The sequence below is a fragment of the Hypanus sabinus genome, chromosome 30, assembly GCF_030144855.1.
Source record: "Hypanus sabinus isolate sHypSab1 chromosome 30, sHypSab1.hap1, whole genome shotgun sequence".
NCBI classification, from domain to species: domain Eukaryota; kingdom Metazoa; phylum Chordata; class Chondrichthyes; order Myliobatiformes; family Dasyatidae; genus Hypanus; species Hypanus sabinus.
Window position 1 is genome coordinate 92,406 of NC_082735.1, and position 20,620 is coordinate 113,025.

General features: G+C 46.6%; 1 protein-coding gene across 1 annotated transcript in view; it reads right to left on the reverse strand.

Moving 5' to 3' along the window:
- The window catches only part of col16a1 (collagen, type XVI, alpha 1), a gene marked incomplete at its 3' end in the record, with an annotated part of 565,824 nt that overhangs the window by 90,407 nt on the left and 454,797 nt on the right, over positions 1-20,620 (reverse strand). The window contains exon 35 of the mRNA XM_059954228.1: positions 7,464-7,490. Coding sequence (XP_059810211.1) covers positions 7,464-7,490 — 27 coding nt within the window. The remainder of the gene's footprint in view (positions 1-7,463; positions 7,491-20,620) is intronic.

Below are 20,620 nucleotides of genomic sequence, written 5' to 3' on the forward strand. Positions count from 1 at the left end.
ATCATCTGCATATTTACTAATCCAATTTACCACCCATCATCCAGATCATTAATGTATATGACACACAATATTGGACCCAGTACAGATCCCTGAGGCACACCACTATTCACTGGCCTCCAACCTGACGGAAACAGTTATTCACCACTATTCTCTGGCATCTCCCATCCTGTCAGGAGGGGCCGGTTGCGGTAGGACTCAAGTGCAGACCAACGAATGTTCTTTTACCAGGATTTTATTAGCGGCCACAGGGGCAACAGTCTTTCAACACCAGGAGGCAGGCATGAAGCCGGAATGGCAGGCGGAGGTCTTACCCAGGAAAGGCTGTCCGTCCGGCGAGGGCAGACGATTATGGGAGCTTCAGGGAAGAATCAGGTTCCAAACAGGCAGAATCCAGAAACACAGAATTCAACAATTTCCGTTGTCAGTTGTCACTACAGCAGGCTGGAACGACTCAGTTCAGGACTGGGATGAACAGGCAGAGAGTGTGAGTCGAGGCAGGGTTTAAGTGGACCGAGTAATGAGCGAGAACAGAAACAGGTGGGTGCTATTGAGGAGATAAGTGGGTAATTGGCGAGAGTCCAATTAGGGAAGGGGCTGGTTCAAAGCCCACATGGGCAGGTGAAAGGTGGTAGAATTTAAGGGCTGTCGTGGTCCAGAGCCCCTTTGACCCCGTGTTCAGGCCGGATCCTTAACAGTACCCCCCACTCACGGGCGTCTCCAGACACCCTTCTTGCCGGTATGGGATGGCTTCTATGAAAGTCCCTGATGAGAGAGGGATCCAGGATATCCCGAGCGGGAACCCAACACCTTTCCTCAGGGCCATAGCCCTCCCAATCCACGAGATATTGCAGTTCACGGCCCCTGCGTCGAACGTCCAGTAATCGGCACACAGTGAAGGCCTCCGAGCCAGCGATGAGACGGGGAGGGGGATTCGGGGCGGGACAGAGGGGGTGGCAGACGAAGGGCTTAATCCTTGAAACATGGAAGGTAGGATGGACCCTGCGAAGGGTAGGGGGTAGATCCAGACGCACTGCCGAAGGGCTGATCACCTTGGCGATGGGGAAAGGTCCAATGTATCATGGCGCCAGCTTGCGGGAGTCCACCTTTAAGGGGATATCCCGCGAGGATAACCACACTTTCTGACCCTGGCGGTAACTGAAAAAGTGACGGTCTGCTTGCTGCTTCATTCCGGCTGAAGCAGTGCCTCTCGGGCTCGCCTCCAGGTCCGCGAACACCTCTGGACAAACGCTTCGGCTGAGGGAACGCCCACTTTCTCCTCCTGAGGTGCGAATAAGGGGGTTGATAGCCAAGACAGCACTGGAACGGTGACAGACCTGATGAAGTAGAAGGCGAGGAATTGATAGCGTACTCGACCCAGGGAAGTTGCCGATTCCAAGAGGAAGACTCCCGAGACGTCACATAATGGAGCATCACCTCCAACTGCTGATTAGCCCGCTCGGTCTGGCCATTACTCTGTGGATGAAACCCAGATGAGAGGTTAACCCTGATCCTGAGTAGTTTGCAAAAGGCCCTCCAAAAGTGGGAGGTAAATTGCGAACCTCTGTCAGACACCACTTCAACGGGAAGACTATGAATACGGAAAACATGCTGAATCACCAGGTCGGCCGTCTCCTTGGCTGAGGGCAGCCTGGGAAGGGGCACTAAGTGGACCGATTTGGAAAAACGATCCTCTATGGTAAGAATGGTGGTGTTACCGTCAGGTGGGGGGAGACCGGTGACAAAGTCCAGTGCAATGTGTGACCAAGGCCCTCTCAGGACAGGTAGGGATTGCAGGAGACCAGCAGGTGGTTGGCTGGAGGTCTTGTTCTGTGCACAGACTGGGCAGGCAGAAATGAAGCTCTTGACATCCTTCCTCAGGGATGGCCACCAAAATCTTCGTCTGATGAAAGTCGTCGTGCGTCTGATGCCAGGGTGACATGCCAGTCTGGAGGTGTGTCCACACTGGAGAACCTGGGAGCGGACCGACTGGGGGACATACATCAGGAACCGACTCACCCTGTTGGGCCGACCGGACCACAGATTCAATCTGCCACTGTGCTGCGGCGACCAGACATTGCTTGGGGAGAACGGTCATAACCTCGGGTGCCTCGTCGGTTGTGGGAAACTGCCTGGAAAGCGCGTCAGGCTTGCCGTTCTTAGAGCTAGGGCGGTAGGTCAGGGTGAATCTAAAATGGGCAAAAAACAGGGACCATCGAGCCTGGCGGGAATTGAGGCGTTTGGCAGAACGGATATATTCCAGGTTCTTGTGATCCGTCCAGACTAGAAAAGGGGTAGTCGTTCTCTCAAGCCAATGCCGCCATTCCTCAAGAGCAAGTTTAACTGCCAACAACTCCCGATCGCCGTTGCCATAGTTGCAATCTGTGGGTGAAAATTTGTGGGAGAAGGCGGCGCACGGGTGTACTTTGTCGTCCTCTGCTGAACGCTGTGACAGGATTGCCCCAACTCCTACGTCAGAGGCATCCGTCTCTACTATAAACTGCTTGGTTGGATCGGCCTGAAGGAGGATAGGGGCCCTGGTGAAATGAGTCTTCAGATCCGAAAAGGCTTTCTCAGCCGCTGGATTCCAGGCGAACTTCGACTTGGAGGAGGTTAGGGCAGTCAGCGGGGCGGCCAGGATGAACCGGCGATAGAAGTCGGCAAACCCAAGAAAGCATTGGACCCCCCCCATTGAGAGGCGGGTTGCGGCCACCCCTCTACCGCCTTGATCTTCTGAGGGTCCATCTGGATCTTTCCAGCGCTGATCACATGTCCCAGGAACGAAGTTGAACTCTGGTGAAATTCACACTTCTCCACCTTCACAAATAACTGGTTCTCCAGGAGTCATTGGAGCACCCGGCGGACGTGCTGGATGTGTTCAGAGAGGGACCTAGAAAATATCAGAATGTCATCCAGGTACACGAAAACAAATTGGTTCAGCATGTCTCTGAGGACGTCATTTACCAGAGACTGGAACACAGCAGGACCATTGGAAAGTCTGAAAGGCATCACCAAATATTCAGAGTGCCCGGAGGGCGTATTGAACGCGGTCTTCCACTCATCCCCCCCCGCCCTTTATGTGGACCAAATGGTAAGCTTTGTGGGGGTTGAGCTTGGAAAAGATAGACACACCCTGGAGCAATTCAAATGCAGATGACATAAACGGAAGAGGATAGCGGTTCTTAACGGTGACCTCATTGAGATCTCTATAGTCAACGCAAGGACGCAGGGACCCGTCCTTCTTGGCGACAAAGAGTTTGGCCACCAAACTGGGACTGATAAGGTTTCCCTCAGCCCCGGAGTCGATGAAGACTGAGACAGTATGTCTCCTCCCTTCAGCCAGTAGAAAAGCGGGTAGCAGGGTCCGAGTGATGGGGGACCGGGAAAAGGAAACATTGCTCATCCGTAGCCCCCTCTTTACGAACGAGCGTTGTCTTTTACAGGACAACTGGATACAGTGACCAGCCTGCGCCTGCTGGGGAGGAAGAGGGACGGATAATTCCTGCGGCCAGGGACTCCTGGATATACTCGTCCATCGCCGCCCTTTCAGGGGGAGACCGGGAATACAGACGGCCCCTAAGTGGCGAGGTTCCCGGAAGGAGATCGATAGAGCAATCATAGGGCTGATGCGGGGGTAAGGTGGTGGCCCGAGTCTGGCTGAATACCAGCTTTAGGTCCCGATATTCTGGGGGTACAGAGGACAGGTCGGGAAACTCTTCTGTAGGCAGAGGAGCCGGACTTGGGGTAGAATGAGCAACACCTAGACAATGATTTAGGCAGAAGGGACTCCAGCTTAACACTCTGTTATTTGACCAATCGATGTGTGGACCATGCAGAGCTCGCCATGGGTGACCTAACATAACTTCAGCTTTGGGGAAATCGATTACATGAGAAAAAATACTCTCCTGGTGATTCCCAGAAATGAGGAGACTCACTGGAGCTGTAGAGTGGGTAATCAAGGCCATTTTCACCCTGGTAGACCGCTGGCCTCCAGGGGTTGCTTCAGACGGGAGAGTGGCATCCTGAGTTTGGCCACCAAACTGGGACTGATAAAGTTTCCCTCAGCCTCGGAGTCGATGAAGACTGAGACAGTATGTCTCCTCCCTTCAGCCAGTATAAAAGCGAGTGATGGGGTCCGAGTAGCAGGGTCCGAGTGATGGGGGACCGGGTAAAGGAAACATTGCTCATCCATAGCCCCCTCTTTACGAACAAGCGTTGACTTTTACAGGACAACTGGATACATAGTGATCAGCCTGGCCACAATAGACAGGAGTTGGTCCGGAGTCTCCTCCTTCGCTCCGAAGGAGACAGACAGGCACGATCAATCTGCATGGGTTCCGTGGGCTGGCTGGGGGTGACTGAGGATTCGGAGAAGGAGACGTGGGTGCGGGCTGGAAGAATGTCAGACGTCCCCTGGTGGTTCTTCGGGAACCCCGGATCTCGCGCTCCTGCTGATGCTGCTTTATGCGGCTATCAATTTTAATGGCCAAATCGACCAGCTCTTGGAAGTCGGTAGGCAGGTCACGGGCGGCTAGCTCATCCTTAACCTCCTTGCTCAATCCATAGAGGAACACGTCAGATTGGGTTTCCGAATCCCAGTGGGTAGTGGCGACTAGCGTGTGGAACTCAATGGCGTAGTCCGAAACAGAGCAGTTACTCTGATGAATCCGCAACATTTCCCTTGCTGCTTCTCGCCCCTGCTGGGAGCGGTCAAAGACTTTTCTCATCTCCTCACAAAAGTCTTCAAATGTGTGGCAAAACGGGGTTCTGCTGTCCCACACGGCCGTACCCAACTCTCTTGCTCTTCCCGACAGCAACGTGATCACATAAGCGACACGGGATCGATCAGTGGGAAAGGTAGCGGGCTGCAGCTCAAAAATCAACAACAGGAAGGATCTGCGGGTGCCTGGGTCACCATTGTAAGTTTCCGGTGCAGGTAACCGGGGCTCTCGGGCTGGTAGGGTTGGAGCCTGGGGGGCTGATGTTGCTGCAACAGGAGGGTTAGGTCTCAGCGCTAGCTGAATCTGCTGTAGCTGGGAGGCCATACTGGTCAGAGGCGGAGAAGGCCTCCATTGACTGGGTGACAGAGGGGAACTGCGCTTCGTGTCTCCCTAATAACACTCCCTGTCGGGAAAGGGCCTCACGTACCTGGTTGGGGTCTGCTGGGTCCATGTGGCCTGTTCGTTCTGTCAGGAGGGGCCGGTTGCGGTAGGACTCAAGTGCAGACCAACGAATGTTCTTTTACCAGGATTTTATTAGCGGCCACAGGGGCAACAGTCTTTCAACACCAGGAGGCAGGCATGAAGCCGGAATGGCAGGTGGAGGTCTTACCCAGGAAAGGCTGTCCGTCCGGCGAGGGCAGACGATTATGGGAGCTTCAGGCAAGAATCAGGTTCCAAACAGGCAGAATCCAGAAACACAGAATTCAACAATTTCCGTTGTCAGTAGTCACTACAACAGGCTGGAACGACTCAGTTCAGGACTGGGATGAACAGGCAGAGAGTGTGAGTCGAGGCAGGGTTTAAGTGGGCTGGGTAATGAGCGAGAACAGAAACAGGTGGGTGATATTGAGGAGATAAGTGGGGAATTGGCGAGAGTCCAATTAGGGAAGGGGCTGGTTTAAAGCCCACATGGCCAGGTGAAAGAAGGTAGAATTTAAGGGCTGTCGTGGTCCAGAGCTATCAGCAGAGCCCCTTTGACCCAGTGTTCAGGCCCGATCCTTAACAGATCCAGCCACTGTTGAATCCATTTTACTACTTCAATATTAATACCTAACGATTGAACCTTCTGAACTAACCTTCCATGCAGTACCTTGTCAAAGGTCCTACTGAAGTCCATATAAACAATGTCCACTGCTTTACCCTCGTCAACTTTCCAAGTAACCTCTTCAAAAAATTCAATAAGATTTGTCAAACGTGACCTACCACGCACAAATCCATGTTGACTGTTCCGAATCAGACCCTGTCTATCCAGATAATTATATATACTATCTCTAGGAATACTTTCCATTAACTTACTCACCATTGACATCAAACTGACAGGCCTATAATTGCTAAGTTTACTCTTAGAACTCTTTTTAAATAATGGAACCACATGAGCAATATGCCAATCCTCTGGCACCAACCATGTTTCGAATGACATTTGACATATTTCTGTCAGAGCTCCTGCTATTTCTACACTAACCTCTCCATCGTCCCAGGGAATATCCTGTCAGGATCCGGAGATTTATCCACTTTTATATTCCTTAAAAGCGCCAGTACTTCCTTCTCTTTAATCATCATAGTTTCCATAACTTCCCTACTTGTTTCCCTTACTTTCAATATCCTTCTTAGTGAATACTGAAGAAAAGAAATTGTTCAAAATCTCCCCTATCTCTTTGGCACACACATGGCTGTCCACTCTGATTCTCTAAGGGACCAATTTTATTCCTCACTATCCTTTTGCTATTAATATAATGTAGAAACACTTCAGATTTACTTTCACCTTACTTGCCAAAGCAACCTCGTATCTTCTTTTGCTTTTCTAATTCCTTTATTAAGATTCTTCTTACATTCTTTATATTCCTCCAGCACCTCATTTACTCCATGCTGCCTATATTTATTGTAGATATCTCACTTCTCCCTAACCAAGTTTCCAATATCCCTTGAAAACCATGGCTCTCTCAAACTTTTAACCTTTCCTTTCAACCTGACAGGAACATAAAGATTCTGTACCTTCAAAATTTCACCTTTAAATGACCGCCATTTCTCTATTACACCTTCCCATAAAACAAGATACTTCCAGGTATCTGTCACCACTCCACACTTTCCTCACCTCAGGGATCATTCCCAGAATAAGGCTTCACCTGGAATGAGGGAGAGGTCCTGGCCTATACTGTCTGAGGACATCATGGTACATCTTGCTGAATCAAGGAAAAGCCCCATGGCGGGCATGACCTCTGCTTGCTCCATACACTAAGCTGCCCTGACCTTGCCAACTACCCCAGTGAGCTGGCAGTGCCAGACATCATGCACTCACTGCCAGTATCCATGGCTCATCCCTACCCTGTGTAAGGCAGACAATCCTCAAACTCCAACCCGCAAAGCCCTGTAGAAACTGTATCCACCTTTACGCACGGGTATCCTCCCAAGGCAGTCTCATCAGCACAATCACTTCTGTTGCCCAGAGGCAGTAGGAGCCAGGACACAGAGCAGGGGATAGTGGATGGTGAGGGGTGTACACAGCTTCTCTCCCACCATGAAAAGAACACAGCCTCCCTCGCCCTTTCCCCATGTATGGGATCTAACATTGTCAGAGTGGGCAGTAGGTATAGGGAGCTGAGAGGCCCATGCTTCAGACTGGACACACAGGAGATTGCAAACACTGAAGTCCAGCAGTAATATTATAATTACCAGCCCCTTCATCTGCTGTCTCTGTGGAAAATTCTGGATTTCCCCAGAAATACAGAAATGTAAAACAGACCTTACCTTTTCACCTTTAATTCCAGACACACCCTAAAGCAGGGACATAAAGGAAGAAATCTCTGTCAGTTTACATTGTGTTGGTAGTGAACCTTTAAACATGCTGTGGCTGACTGTGGCTCCTCCTTCCATATTAAACTACAATGTAAGAGGCGATGACTTAAAAAGCCAGCATCCATCATTAAGGACCCTCACCATCCAGGACATACCACCATCAGTAAGAAAGTGCAGGAGCTTAAAGACGCACATTCAGCACTTTAGGAACAGCTTCTTCCCATTTGTCAACAGATTTCTCAATGGACAATATGTACGTATTGCATTGTACTGCTGCCGCAAAAAAAAAAACAAATTCCATGACATATGTGAGTGATGATAAACCTGAATCTGTAGTGGGTCTCTATTCTGGACTGAGAGTGAGAAGGGGACAGGGAGAGAGGAATCATGGTGGGGAAAAGAGAAAGGCAGATGGCAGAGAGCGGGAAGCACCAGAGAGGCATTCTGTAATGTCTAGAAATCCAATTGTTTGGGATAGACAATAGACAATAGGTGCAGAATTAGACCATTCGGCCCCTCGAGTCTGCACCGCCATTCTGAGATCATGGCTGATCATTCATTATCAATACCCAGTCCCTGCCTTGGCCCCATATCCCTTCTTTCCCCTATACATCAGATATCTATCTAGCTCCTTCTTGAAAGCATCCAGAGAATTGGCCTCCACCGTCTTCCGAGGCAGTGCATTCCACACCTCCACAACTCTCTGGGAGAAGAAGCTCTTCCTCAACTCTGTTTTAAATAACTGACCTCTTATTCTCAATCCATGCCCTCTGGTACTGGACTCTCCCAACATCTGGAACATATTTCCTGCCTCAATCCTAACAAATCCTTTAATTATCTTAAACGTTTCAATCAGATCCCCTCTCAATCTCCTCAATTCCAGCGTGTACAAGCCCAATCTCTCTGCGTAAGACAGACCTGCCATCCCAGGAATCAACCTAGTGAATCTACGCTGCACTTCCTCAATTGCCAGAATGTCCTTCCTTAAACCTGGAGACCAAAACTGTACACAATATTCCAGGTGTGGTCTCATCAGGGCCCTGTACAAATGCAAAAGGACATCCTTGCTCTTGTACTCAATTTCCCTTGTAACAAAGGACAACATTCCATTTGTCCTCTTCACTGCCTGTTGCACTTGCTCATTCACCTTCATTGACTGGTGAACTAGGACTCCTAGGTCTCTTTGCATTTCTCCCTTACCTAACTCTACACCGTTCAGACAATACTCTGCCCTCTTGTTCCTGCTTCCAAAGTGGATAACTTCACATTGAATGACATCTGCCAAGTATCTGCCCACTCACCCAGCCTATCCAAGTCTCCCTGTATTCTCCTAACGTCCTCTTCGCATGTCACACTGCCACCCAGTTTAGTATCGTCAGCAAACTTGCTGATATAGTTTTCAATGCCCTCATCTAAATCATTGACATAAATCGTAAAGAGCTGTGGTCCCAATACAGAGCCCTGTGGTACCCCACTAGTCACCTCCAGCCAGTCCGAGAAACACCCATTCACTGCTACCCTTTGCTTTCTATCTGCCAACCAGTTTTCTATCCATGTTGAAACCCTGCCCCCAATGCCATGAGCTCTGATTTTACTCACCAATCTCCTATGTGGCACCTTATCGAATGCCTTCTGAAAATCTAGGTACACAACATCCACTGGCTTACCCTCGTCTAACATCCTTGTTACACCCTCAAAAAACTCCAACAGATTAGTCAAGCATGATTTGCCCTTGGTAAATCCATGCTGGCTCGGCCTAATCCTATTTCTGCCATCTAGATGTGCCACTATTTCGTCCTTAATAATGGACTCAAGCATCTTCCCCACGACTGACGTTAGGCTAACAGGGCGATAGTTCTCCGTTTTCTCCTTCCCTCCCTTCTTGAAAAGTGGGATAACATTAGCCACTCTCCAATCTTCAGGAACTGATCCTGAATCTAAGGAACATTGGAAAATGATTACCAATGCATCCGCGATTTCCTGAGCCTGATCAAATGAGCTTGCCTGTTGGCTCAGTGATTGGTGTGTCTCTACCCTCTGCCTGCCCCGGGGGCACTACTTCTCTACCACCTGTCCCACAACTCCCCTCCTATGGTCCTCCACCTCACCATTCCCAACATCCTTTGCTCCCAACAGATTTAGAACTAGAACTAGAACTCTATATCTATCTCTCCCTCCCCCCTCACTGTCAGCCATTCCACTATATATGCTAGTACCTTTCCTGTAACAAAATAGCTTTTTATCTTGACTAGCTGAGTGAGCACTTGTGGTTACCGTGGACTGGCTGTGCTGGGACCAGCTGGGTGAGCACTGTGCAATACCTGCATCCATGTGACTATTTACAATAAGGAGAGTTTGAAAATTCTCTTCCTAATATGTGAAAACCTGCTTTCTGATTTTGTCATTGATCAATTACAGGCTTCTGTTCCCCTGCTTTGGAAGCTTTGCGCCCTCTAGTGCCTAGAGCTGGACCAGCAGTTAATGGAGTGCCATGGTGTGGGTGTATTTTGCAGACAGGAAACTGGAGAAAGGAGCAGGTCAGAGCCCTGTGGGCAGGGTTAAGCCAAGGCATGGGCGTTGCTTTTTGCCAAAGTAGAACACCACAGACCTTAACCCTGTTGGCTTCTAATTCAGAATCAAGGCCAGACCACAGACTGGAACATGGAAGAAATCTTTACACTGCTTAGGGGCTTTGTACAAATTCAGCAACTGAGCTAGCTTCAGAAATGTCATTTTCCAACAAACAATAGCACACAGATGAACTGATTGCACATGTTCCTGTAGACTCAGCAGGGAGTCCCAAAACCAAGTAACACGGTATCAGCAAATCTGAAATTCACAACTCTTTAACTGCATCACGTCAGGAGAATGAGGAGATGATGCAAAAAAAAGGGCAGTTTGAAATGGGATGCAGGAATGGAGAGATCTAGGCAAATGCGCAATGCTCAAAGTTTCAAACAGGCTAACAGTAGTTAAAAAGTTACATGGTTTCCTCGGGTTTATGAAAAAAAAGAGACATCGGCATTTGTTATTATTTCTAAAAAGAGCAAGTGAGTCCTGATGAATTCTGGGTCAGCTACAGCTGTAACACTAGGCACAGATCTGAGTATCATACTTCAGAGAGACATAAAAGATTTGGAGAGGCTCCAGAAGAGGTCAGTTGAAGTGATTCCAGAGTTAAGTGGGGTTATTCTCCTTCAAACAGAGGAGATATTACAATTTGCATTGACAACTGTATATGCCCAGAGCAATATTAAAAACAACAGCAATATTTTAAACAGGTTGATAAAATATGAAACTGTTCAGATAACATTAAAAATAGTTTAGCCTTTAAACTGATACGACAGCCTGACAGCCCTGAAACAAAACAACAGCAAATTTACAGGCATCTTTCACACTGCTCCTTGCCCTCAAGATCTTCTTGTGCACTTGGATCCGCAATATTCTCACTTGCAGATACATGGGCACAAAGTATCACTATGTGCCCAGGTTCTACCTGTCACCCTGGCTACAAAGGATGGGTCTGGCCCCTTTACTGCGCAACACCCCTGTTAGCTGGTCGTTGCCACCATACCTGTCCTTTGTAGAGAAGTTCTTTCAGGTCAACGCCTTTGACCACAGGGCCATCAGGCAGTGGTCAGCACGTAAGGTCCTGCAGGCACTGCAGGAGAAGGACGAGATGGACACAGTGGGGTAGTTCCCTGAGCAGACCGTCCAGTTCATCTGGCAAAATGCCTCATCGCCAGACCTCACCAACAGGCACCAAGACCTCGCCTGGCTGGCAGTGAGAGGGGCCATCCCAATCCGATCCCTCCTGCACGTCCGGAACGTCGTCCCCACACCCCTCTGCCCGTGGGAGGACTGCTGAGAGGAGCAGTCAGTGACCCACCTCTTTGCACACTGTGGGTTTGCAGAGAAGGTGTGGAGGAGGATGGAAGGGACAGTGTCGAGGTTCATCCCCAGCAGCTGTGTGACAGAGGACTCTCTGATCTACGGGCTGTTCCCAGACCAACATCCGGTGTTGCTGGCAGATCATCAACTCGGTGAAAGACGCTCTTTGGTCGGCCCGAAACGTGACACACGGAGATGTCCGTGGGGGAATGCTGCCGACTGGCACATTCTTGGCTGCAGGAGTACGTGCTGAGGGACGTACTTAAACTTGGTGCAGCCACCGCAAGGGCTCGGTGGCGAAGGACCACAGTCTAGAGTTCTTTTCCCGCGGGAGTTGAGGGGTAGGGTGTATACCCCTCAACAAGGGAATGTAAATATGAAATAACAGTGCCATGTGGGTGGCAAAAAGTATGAAAATGTAAAGACAGTTGTAAGGGATTGAAAGTCATTAAATGGTTTATTGTATATAATTTTATTTTTGAATAAAGTGTATTTTGTTTAATTAAAAAAACATATAAAATGAGGTCACAGAAATAATAACAGGGGACAAGGAGTTGGCCAATGAACTAAATGAGTATTTTGCATCAGTCTTCACTGTGAAAGACACTAACAGCGTGCCAGATGTTGTGGTGCAGGGGTGTCAAACTACCAGCACACGGGCCACATCTGGTCCTATATAGCTGCAACATTACCTCTCGGTTCCTAAATTCAATTCCATGATTGATGAAGGCCAATACACCATTCGCCTTCTTAACTACAGAATCAACCTGTGCAGCTGCTTTGAGCATCCTATGGACTCGGACCCCAAGATCCCTCTGATCCTCCACACTGCCAAGAGTCTTACCATTAATATTATATTCTGCCATCATATTTGACCAACCAAAATGAACCACTTCACACTTATCTGGGTTGAACTCCACCTGCCACTTACCAGACCAGTTTTGCATCCTATCAATGTCCTGCTGTAACCTCTGACAGCCCTCCACACTATCCACAACACAGTAAACTTACTAACCCAGCCCTTCACTTCCTCATCCAGGTCATGTATAAAAATCATGAAGAGTAAGGGTCCCAGAACAGATCCCTCAGGCACACCACTGGTGGCTGACTGACCTCCATGCAGAATATGACCTGTCTACAACCACTCTTTGCCTTCTGTGGGCAAGCCAGTTCTGGATCCACAAAGCAATGTCCCCTTGGATCCCATGCCTCCTTACTTTCTCAATAAGCCTTGCATGGGGTACCTTATCAAATGCCTTACTGAAATCCATATACATACATCTACCGTTCTTCCTTCATCAATGTGTTTAGTCACATCCTCAAAAAATTCAATCAGGCTCGTAAGGCATGACCTGCCCTTTACAAAGCCATGCTGACGACTCCTGTGGAGATGGTGCCCATGATAAACACCACAACAACGAACGACGTTTTCTCCAGCCTCATCAAGGTCTTGGACAGACTAGAGGTTGACTGGAGTCACACTGGCAGTGTGGCAACAGATGGCACACCATCCATGGTCAGGAAAAAGGCAGGTGTTGTTGCGAAACTCAGAGAGAGAAAGTTCAGGCAGAGAATCCAGAGCAGGAATTCTGGAATTTTCATTGTATTATACACCAAGAGGTGTTATGTAGCGAGAGCCTGAAAATGGACAATGTCATGGATGGAGTAATCAAAATGGTTAATTTTATTAGAGGCAAGGGACTCAACCCTCGGCAATTTGATACTCTTTTGTCCAAAAGTATTATTGGACATGGCCTACCCTACCACACTGGGGTCCACTGGTTGAGCAGAGGGGTTGTGCTCAAACATGTTTTTTCAATTACGTGTGGAAATTGGCCTATTCATGAAGGAGAAAGGGAAGCCAGTGGCAGAGTTGGATGACCCAGACTGGCTTCATGATCTTACATTTTTGGTGGACATAACAGAGCACTTAAATGTGCTTCATGTTAACATGCAACAAACTTGTTACAGAATACTACAACAACATTCATGCCTTTCAAATTGAATTAGGCCTGTGGGAGATGCAACTATCCCGGAGCAACCCAGCTCATTTCCCCTCTGTGCAGTCTGTATGTTGGTCATGGGAATAATGACAACATGGACAGGCAGAAGGTCAAAATATCATGGCTGAAAAGTGAGTTTCAGAATCGTTTCCAAGTCTTCACTTAGCTCAAGAAGGAATTCTCACTATTTTGCTCGCTGTTTGCCGTCAACGCAGCATCAGATGTGCTGGAGGAACTCCAAATGGAACTAATTGAAATTCAGTGTAATTTGGCTTTGAAATATAAATTTGAGACTGTGGGTCTGGACTCATTCTATTAATACCTGGGACAGATGATAACAGACTTTGCCTCAAAGATCCTTTGCATGTTTGGGACAACATACCTCTGTGAGCAGGCATTCTCCATATTGAACATTAACAAATCCAAACTGCGCTCGCAGCTGACACACAGACATCTAAATGACATTATGAAAATCACAACTGCCCAGAAACTGGTCCCTGATGTTGACAGGCTGGTTAAAGTCAAGAGATATCAGGTGTCTGGAAGCAGCAAGTGAAAAATGAGTGACACTGTTCGATGCACTGCGACATGTAAGCAAAATGCATTATGAAATATTGAGAATCATAATATTGTGATTTTTTTATTTTCTGACTATTCTATTATTGTAAATGTGATCACTTCAATAAAAATTGGAGGCTAACTGTGTTCATTGTCTGAGTTTGATTGCTGGAAGCAGGTTGATAAAAATTAGGAGCAGTTGTGTAGCCTACATTTACAATTTGTTTTGTTATGTCTACATTTGTTCGATTTCAAATGGTTTATTAATGGAAAGGGTTTGCTCCCAAAACAACCTTAGCCAAAATAGCTTCGTTTTTTCTCTCTCTGATCACAACTTTCTTGTAGCCTACGACTATAAGTTAATACCAATCATAAAAATAATGCTTGCTAGGCAACCTTCCTCATAAGAAACAAAATACGTAAAATGAAACACTTTGTAGTTATAGCAGAGACTGAGACTCATGAATGCAGGTTGAAAAAACGAAGGCAACAAAGGCTGTGGGAGTACACGCGCGTGCGTTCGTGCGTGTACAACTGATCCAGCCCACATGAAGTCGCATCTTGCCCAATCCGGCCCATGATCTAAAATGTGTTTGACACCCCTGTAGTAGTGTGTGAAGGAAGAGAAGTAAGTGCAGTTACTATTACAAGGGAGAAGGTGCTCAAAAAGCTGAAAGACCCAAGGGTACATAACTCACTCGAAACAGATGAACTGCATCCTAGGGTTCTGAAGGTGCTAGTGGTAGGGATTAATGAGGCATTAGTAATGATCTTTCAGAAATCATTGGAGTCTGGCATGGCACCAGATCTCTGCAGAACTGCAAATGTTACTCCACTCTTTAAGAAAGGAGGAAGGCAGTAGAAAGGAAATTATAGACCATTTAGCCACACCTCAGTGGTTGGGAAGATGTTACAGTCAATTGTTAAGGATGAGGTTATGAAGTACTTGGTGACACAGGACAAGACAGGGCTAAGTCAGCATGGTTTCCTCAAGGGAAAACCTTGCTTGACAAACCTGTTGGAATTCTTTGAGGAGATTACAAGTAGGATAGATAAAGGGGATGTAGTGGATGTTGTATATTTGGACTTTTGTGCTGGGACTAACTGGGTCTTTGACAAGGTGCCACACATGAGGCTGCTTACCAAGTTAAGAGGTCATGGTATTACAGGAAAGTTACTGGCATGGTTAGAGCATTGGCTGATTGGTAGGAGGCAGCGAGTGGGAATGAAAGGATTCTTATCTGTTTGGCTGCCAGTGACTCGAGGTGTTCCGCAGGTGTCAGCGTTGGGACCGCTTCTTTTTATGCTTATATCAGTGATTTAGATGATGGTATGTTTTGTTGCCAAGTTTGCAGAATGATAGGAAGAATAGTGGAGAAATAGGTAGACTGCAGAAGGACTTAAAACAAATTAGGAGAATGGGCAAGAAAGTGGCAAATGAAATATAATGTTGGAAAAGGCATGGTCATGCACTTTGGTAGTAGAAATAAATGAGCAGACTATTTTCTAAACAGGGAGAAAATCCAAAAATCTGAGATGCAAAGGGACTTGGGATTCCTTGTGCAGAACACCCTAAAGATTAACCTGCAGGTTGAGTAGGTGGGGAGAAAGGCAAATGCAATGTTAGCATTCATTTCAAGAGGTCTAGAATATAAATGCAGGGCTGTGATGCTGAGGATTTATAAGGCACTGGTGAGGCCTCACACTGAGTATTGTGAAGAGTTTTGGGCTCCGCATCTAAGAAAAGATGTGGTGGCATTGGAGAGGGTCCAGAGGAAGTTCACAAGGATGTTTCCAGGAATGAAAGGGTTATCATACAAGGAACATTTGATGGCTCTGTGTCTGTACTCGCTGGAATTCAGAAGGATGACAGGGGATTTCATTGAAACCTTTTGAATGTTGAAAGACCTAGACAGAGTAGATGTGGAAAGGATGTTTCCCATGGTAGGGGAGTCTAGGTCAAGAGCAGACAGCCTCAGGATGGAGGGGTGTTCATTTAAAACAGAAGGAGAGAAATTTCTTTAGCCAAGGAGTAGAGAATTGTAGAATTTGTTACCACAGACAGCTGTGGAGACAGGTTGTTGGGGGTATTTGTGGCAGAGATTGATAGGTTCTTGATCGGACATGGCATCAAATGTTATGGGGAGAATGCTGGGCAGTGTGGCTGTGGCGGGCAAAAAATGATCAACCATGATTGAATGGCAGAGCAGATTCAATAGGCCAAATGGCCTAATTCTGCTCCTATGTCTTATAGTCTTACCTCCTCCATAATCTCCATCACAATTACGTCACAAGACTATGAGTTTAGCCCCTTGATTATGACTTTATACTTATGACTGAGGTTAAGCACAGCTCCAAAATCGTATTTCAGTTTGCTGATAATACTACTGTCATTGGCTGAACCAAATATAGTGAAGAATCAGCATATAGGAGGGAGACTGAAAATCTGGCTGAGTGGGGTCATAACAACCACCTTGGACTCAATGTCAGGAAGACCAAGCAGCTGCTTGTAGACCTCAGGAGGAGGAGACTGCAGAGGGTCAGCATCTTTAAATTCTTTGGTGTTATCATTTCAAAGTATCTGTCCTGCACCCTTCATGTAAGCACCATTACAAAGAAAACATGGCAGTGCCTCTACTTCCCTTAGAAGTTTGCAAAGATTCGGCATGACATTTAAAACTTTCACAAACTTCTACTGATGTATGGTGGAGAGTTTATTGACTAGTTGCATCACAGCCTGGTATGGAAAAACCAATGTACTTGATTGGAAAATCCTGCAAAAAGTGATGGATACAGCCCAGGCCATTGTGGGTAAAGCCCACCCCATCATTGAGCACATCTACATGAGTATTGTCGCAGGAAAGCAGTATCTATCATCAAGGACCCTCACCATCTAGGTCACGCTCTCTTCTCAATGCTGCCATCAAGGAAAAGGTATAGGAGCCTCAGGACCCACACCACTAGGTTCAGGAACTATTACGCATCAACTATAAGGCTCCTGAACCAGAGCCGATAACTTCACTCACCCCCATCATTAAACTGCTCCCACAACCTATGGACTCACTTTCAAGGACACTTCAACTCATGCTCTTGATATTTCTTGCTTATTTATCTATCTATCTATCTATTTATTTATCTTTTCTTCTTTCGTATTTGCTCAGTTGATTGTCCTTTGAGCTTTGGTTGTTTGTTCGTCCTGTTGAGTGCGGTCTTTCATTGATTCTATTGCATTTCTTGGATTTACTGTGTATGCCCTCAAGATAATGAATCTCAGGGTTGTATATGGTGACATGTATATAGAACCATAGAACATTACAGCACAGAAACAGGCCTTTTGGCCCTTCTTGGCTGTGCCAAACCATTTTTCTGCCTTGTCCCACTGACCTGCACCTGGACCATATCCCTCCATACACCTCCATGTACCTGTCCAAGTTTTTCTTAAATGTTAAAAGTGAGTCCAAATTTACAATTTCATCTGGCAGCTCATTCCACATTCCCACCACTCTCTGTGTGAAGAAGCCCCTCCTAATGTTCCCTTTAAACATTTTCCCCTTCACCCTTAACCCACGTCCTCTGGTTTTGTTTCTCCCCTAGCCTTAGTGGAAAAAGCCCATCATAATTTTATATACCTCTATCAAGTCTCCCCTCATTCTTCTACGCTCTAGGGAATAAAGTCCTAACCTTTCTCTGTAACTCAGTTTCTCAAGTCCCGGCAACATCCTTGTAAACCTTCTCTGCACTCTTTCAACATTATTAATATCCTTCCTGTAATTCGATGACCAAAACAGCACACAATATTCCAAATTTGGCCTCACCGATGCCTTATACAACCTCACCATAACATTCCAACTCTTACACTCAATACTTTGATCTATAAAGGCCAATGTACCAAAAGCTCTCTTTACTACCCTATCCACCTGTGACACCACTTCTAGGGAATTTTGTATTTGTATTCCTAGATCCCTCTGTTCTACTGAACTCCTCAGTGCCCTACCATTTACCTTGTATGTTCTACCTTGGTTTGTCCTTCCAAAGTGCAATACCTCACACTTGTCTGTATTAAATTCCATCTGCCATTTTTCAGCCACTTTTCCAGCTGGTCCAGATCCCTCTGTAAGCTTTGGAAACCTTCCTCACTGTCCACTACACCTCCAATCTTTGTATCATCAGCAGGTTTGCTGATCCAATTTACATTATCATCCAGATCATTGATATGGATGACAAATAGTGGCACACCACTAGCCCCAGTCCTCCACTCAGAGAAGCAATTCTCCACTACCGCTCTCTGACTTCTCCCACTGAGCCAATGTCTAATCCAATTTACTACCTCACCATGTATACCTAGCGACTGACTCTTCCTAACTAACCTCCAATGTGGGACCTTGTCAAAGGCCTTACTGAGGTCCATGTAGACAACATCTGCCTTCCCTTCATCCACTTTCCTGGTAACCGCCTTGAAAAACTCTAATAGATTTGGTAGACATGACCTGCCACGCACAAAGCTGTGTGGACTCTCCCTAATAAGTCCCTGTCTATCTAAATACTTGTAGATCCTATCTCTTAGTACTCCTTCAAATAATTTACCTACTACTGATATCAAACTTACCGGCCTACAATTTCCTGGATTACTTTTTGAGCCTTTTTTAAACAACGGAACAATATGAGCTATCCTCCAATCCTCCGACACCTCAACCATAGATACCGACATTTTAAATATATCTGCCAGGGCCCCTGCAATTTCAACACTAATCTCCTTCAAGGTCCGAGGTAATACCCTATCAGGTCCTGGGGATTTATCTACTCTGATTTGCCTCAAGATAGCAAGCACCTCCTCCTCTTCAATCTGTATAGGTTCTATGACCTCACTACTTGTTCGCCTCATTTCCATTGACTCCATGCCAGTTTCCTTAGTCAAGAGAGACACAAAAAACCCATTTAAGATCTCCCCAATTTCTTTTGGTTCTATACATAGCCGAACACCTTGATCTTCAAGAAGACCAAGTTTATCCCTTACTATCCTTTTGCTCTTAATATACCTGTAGAAGCTCTTTGCATTATCCTTCACCTTGACTGCCAAAGCAACCTCATGTCTTCTTTTAGCCTTCCCGATTTCTTTCTTAAGTATTTTTTTGCACTTTTTATACTCCTCAAGCACCTTATTTGCTCCCTATTTCCTATACATGTCATACATCTCTCTCTTCTTCTTTATCAGAGTTCCAATATCCCCAGAGAACCAAGGTTCCTTATTCTTATTCACTGCCTTTAATCCTGACAGGAACATACAAACTCTGCACTCTCAAAATTTCTCCTTTGAAGGCTTCCCACTTACCAATCACATCCTTGACAGAGAACAACCTGTCCCAATCTACACTTTTTAGATCCTCTCTCATTTCTTCAAATTTGGCCTTTTTCCAGTTTAGAACCTCAACCCGATAACCAGATCTATCTTTATCCATGATCAAGTTGAAACTAATGGTGTTAAGATCACTGGAACCAAAGTGTTCCCCTACACACACTTCCGTCACCTGTCCTAACTTGTTTCCTAATAGAAGATCTAATATTGTATCCTCTCTAGTCGGTACCTCTATATATTGATTTAGAAAACTTTCCTGAACACATTTTACAAACTCTAACCCATCTAGACCTTTAACAGTATGTGAGTCCCAATCAATATGTGGAAAATTAAAATCCCCTACTATCACAACTTTATGTTTCCTGTAGCTGTCTGCTATTTCTCTGCAGATTTGCTCCTCCAATTCTCGCTGACTATTGGGTGGTCTATAATACAACCCCATTAATGTGGTCATTAAACCCCATTAATGTGCTTCTCAGCTCCACCCATATGGCCTTGGTAGACAAGCCCTCTAATCTGTCCTGCCTGAGCACTGCTGTAACATTTTCCCTGACTAGCAATACCTGCCACCCCTCCCCCCCAACCTTTCATCCCCCTGCCTCTATCACGTCTGAAATATCGGAACCCTGGAACATTGAGCTGCCAGTCCTGCCCCTCCTGTAGCCAGGTTTCACTAATGGCTACAATGTCATAATTCCACATGTCAATCCAAGCTCTCAGCTCGTCAGCCTTCCCCACAATACTCCTCGCATTGAAAATAGACACACCTCAGAAGATTATTACCACCACACACAACCCTTCTATTTGTGACTTTGCATGAAACTTTAATATCATTTATTTTCACTCTGCTCCACTATCTACTCTGTCACTCTGGTTCCCATCCCCCTGCAAATCTAGTTTAACTCCCCCCCCCCCCCAAATAGCACTAACAAACCTCCCTGAAAGGATATTGGTCCCCCTGTAGTTCAGGTGTAACCTGCCTCTTTTGTATAGGTCCCACCTGCCCCAGAAGAGGTCTCAATGATCCTGAAATCTGAAAACCTGCCCCCAACACCAGTTCCTCAGCCACGTCTTCAACCTCCAGAGCACCCTATTCTTACCCTCACTGGCACGTGGCACAGGCAGCAATCCTGAGATTACCACCCTTGAGGTCCTGCTTTTTAACTTCCTACCAAGCTCTCTGTACTCACTCTTCAGGACCTCCTCACTCTTTCTTCCTACGTCATTGGTACCGATGTGTACCACGACATCTGGCTGATCACCCTCCCACTTCAGAATGCTGTGCACGTGATCAGAGACATCCC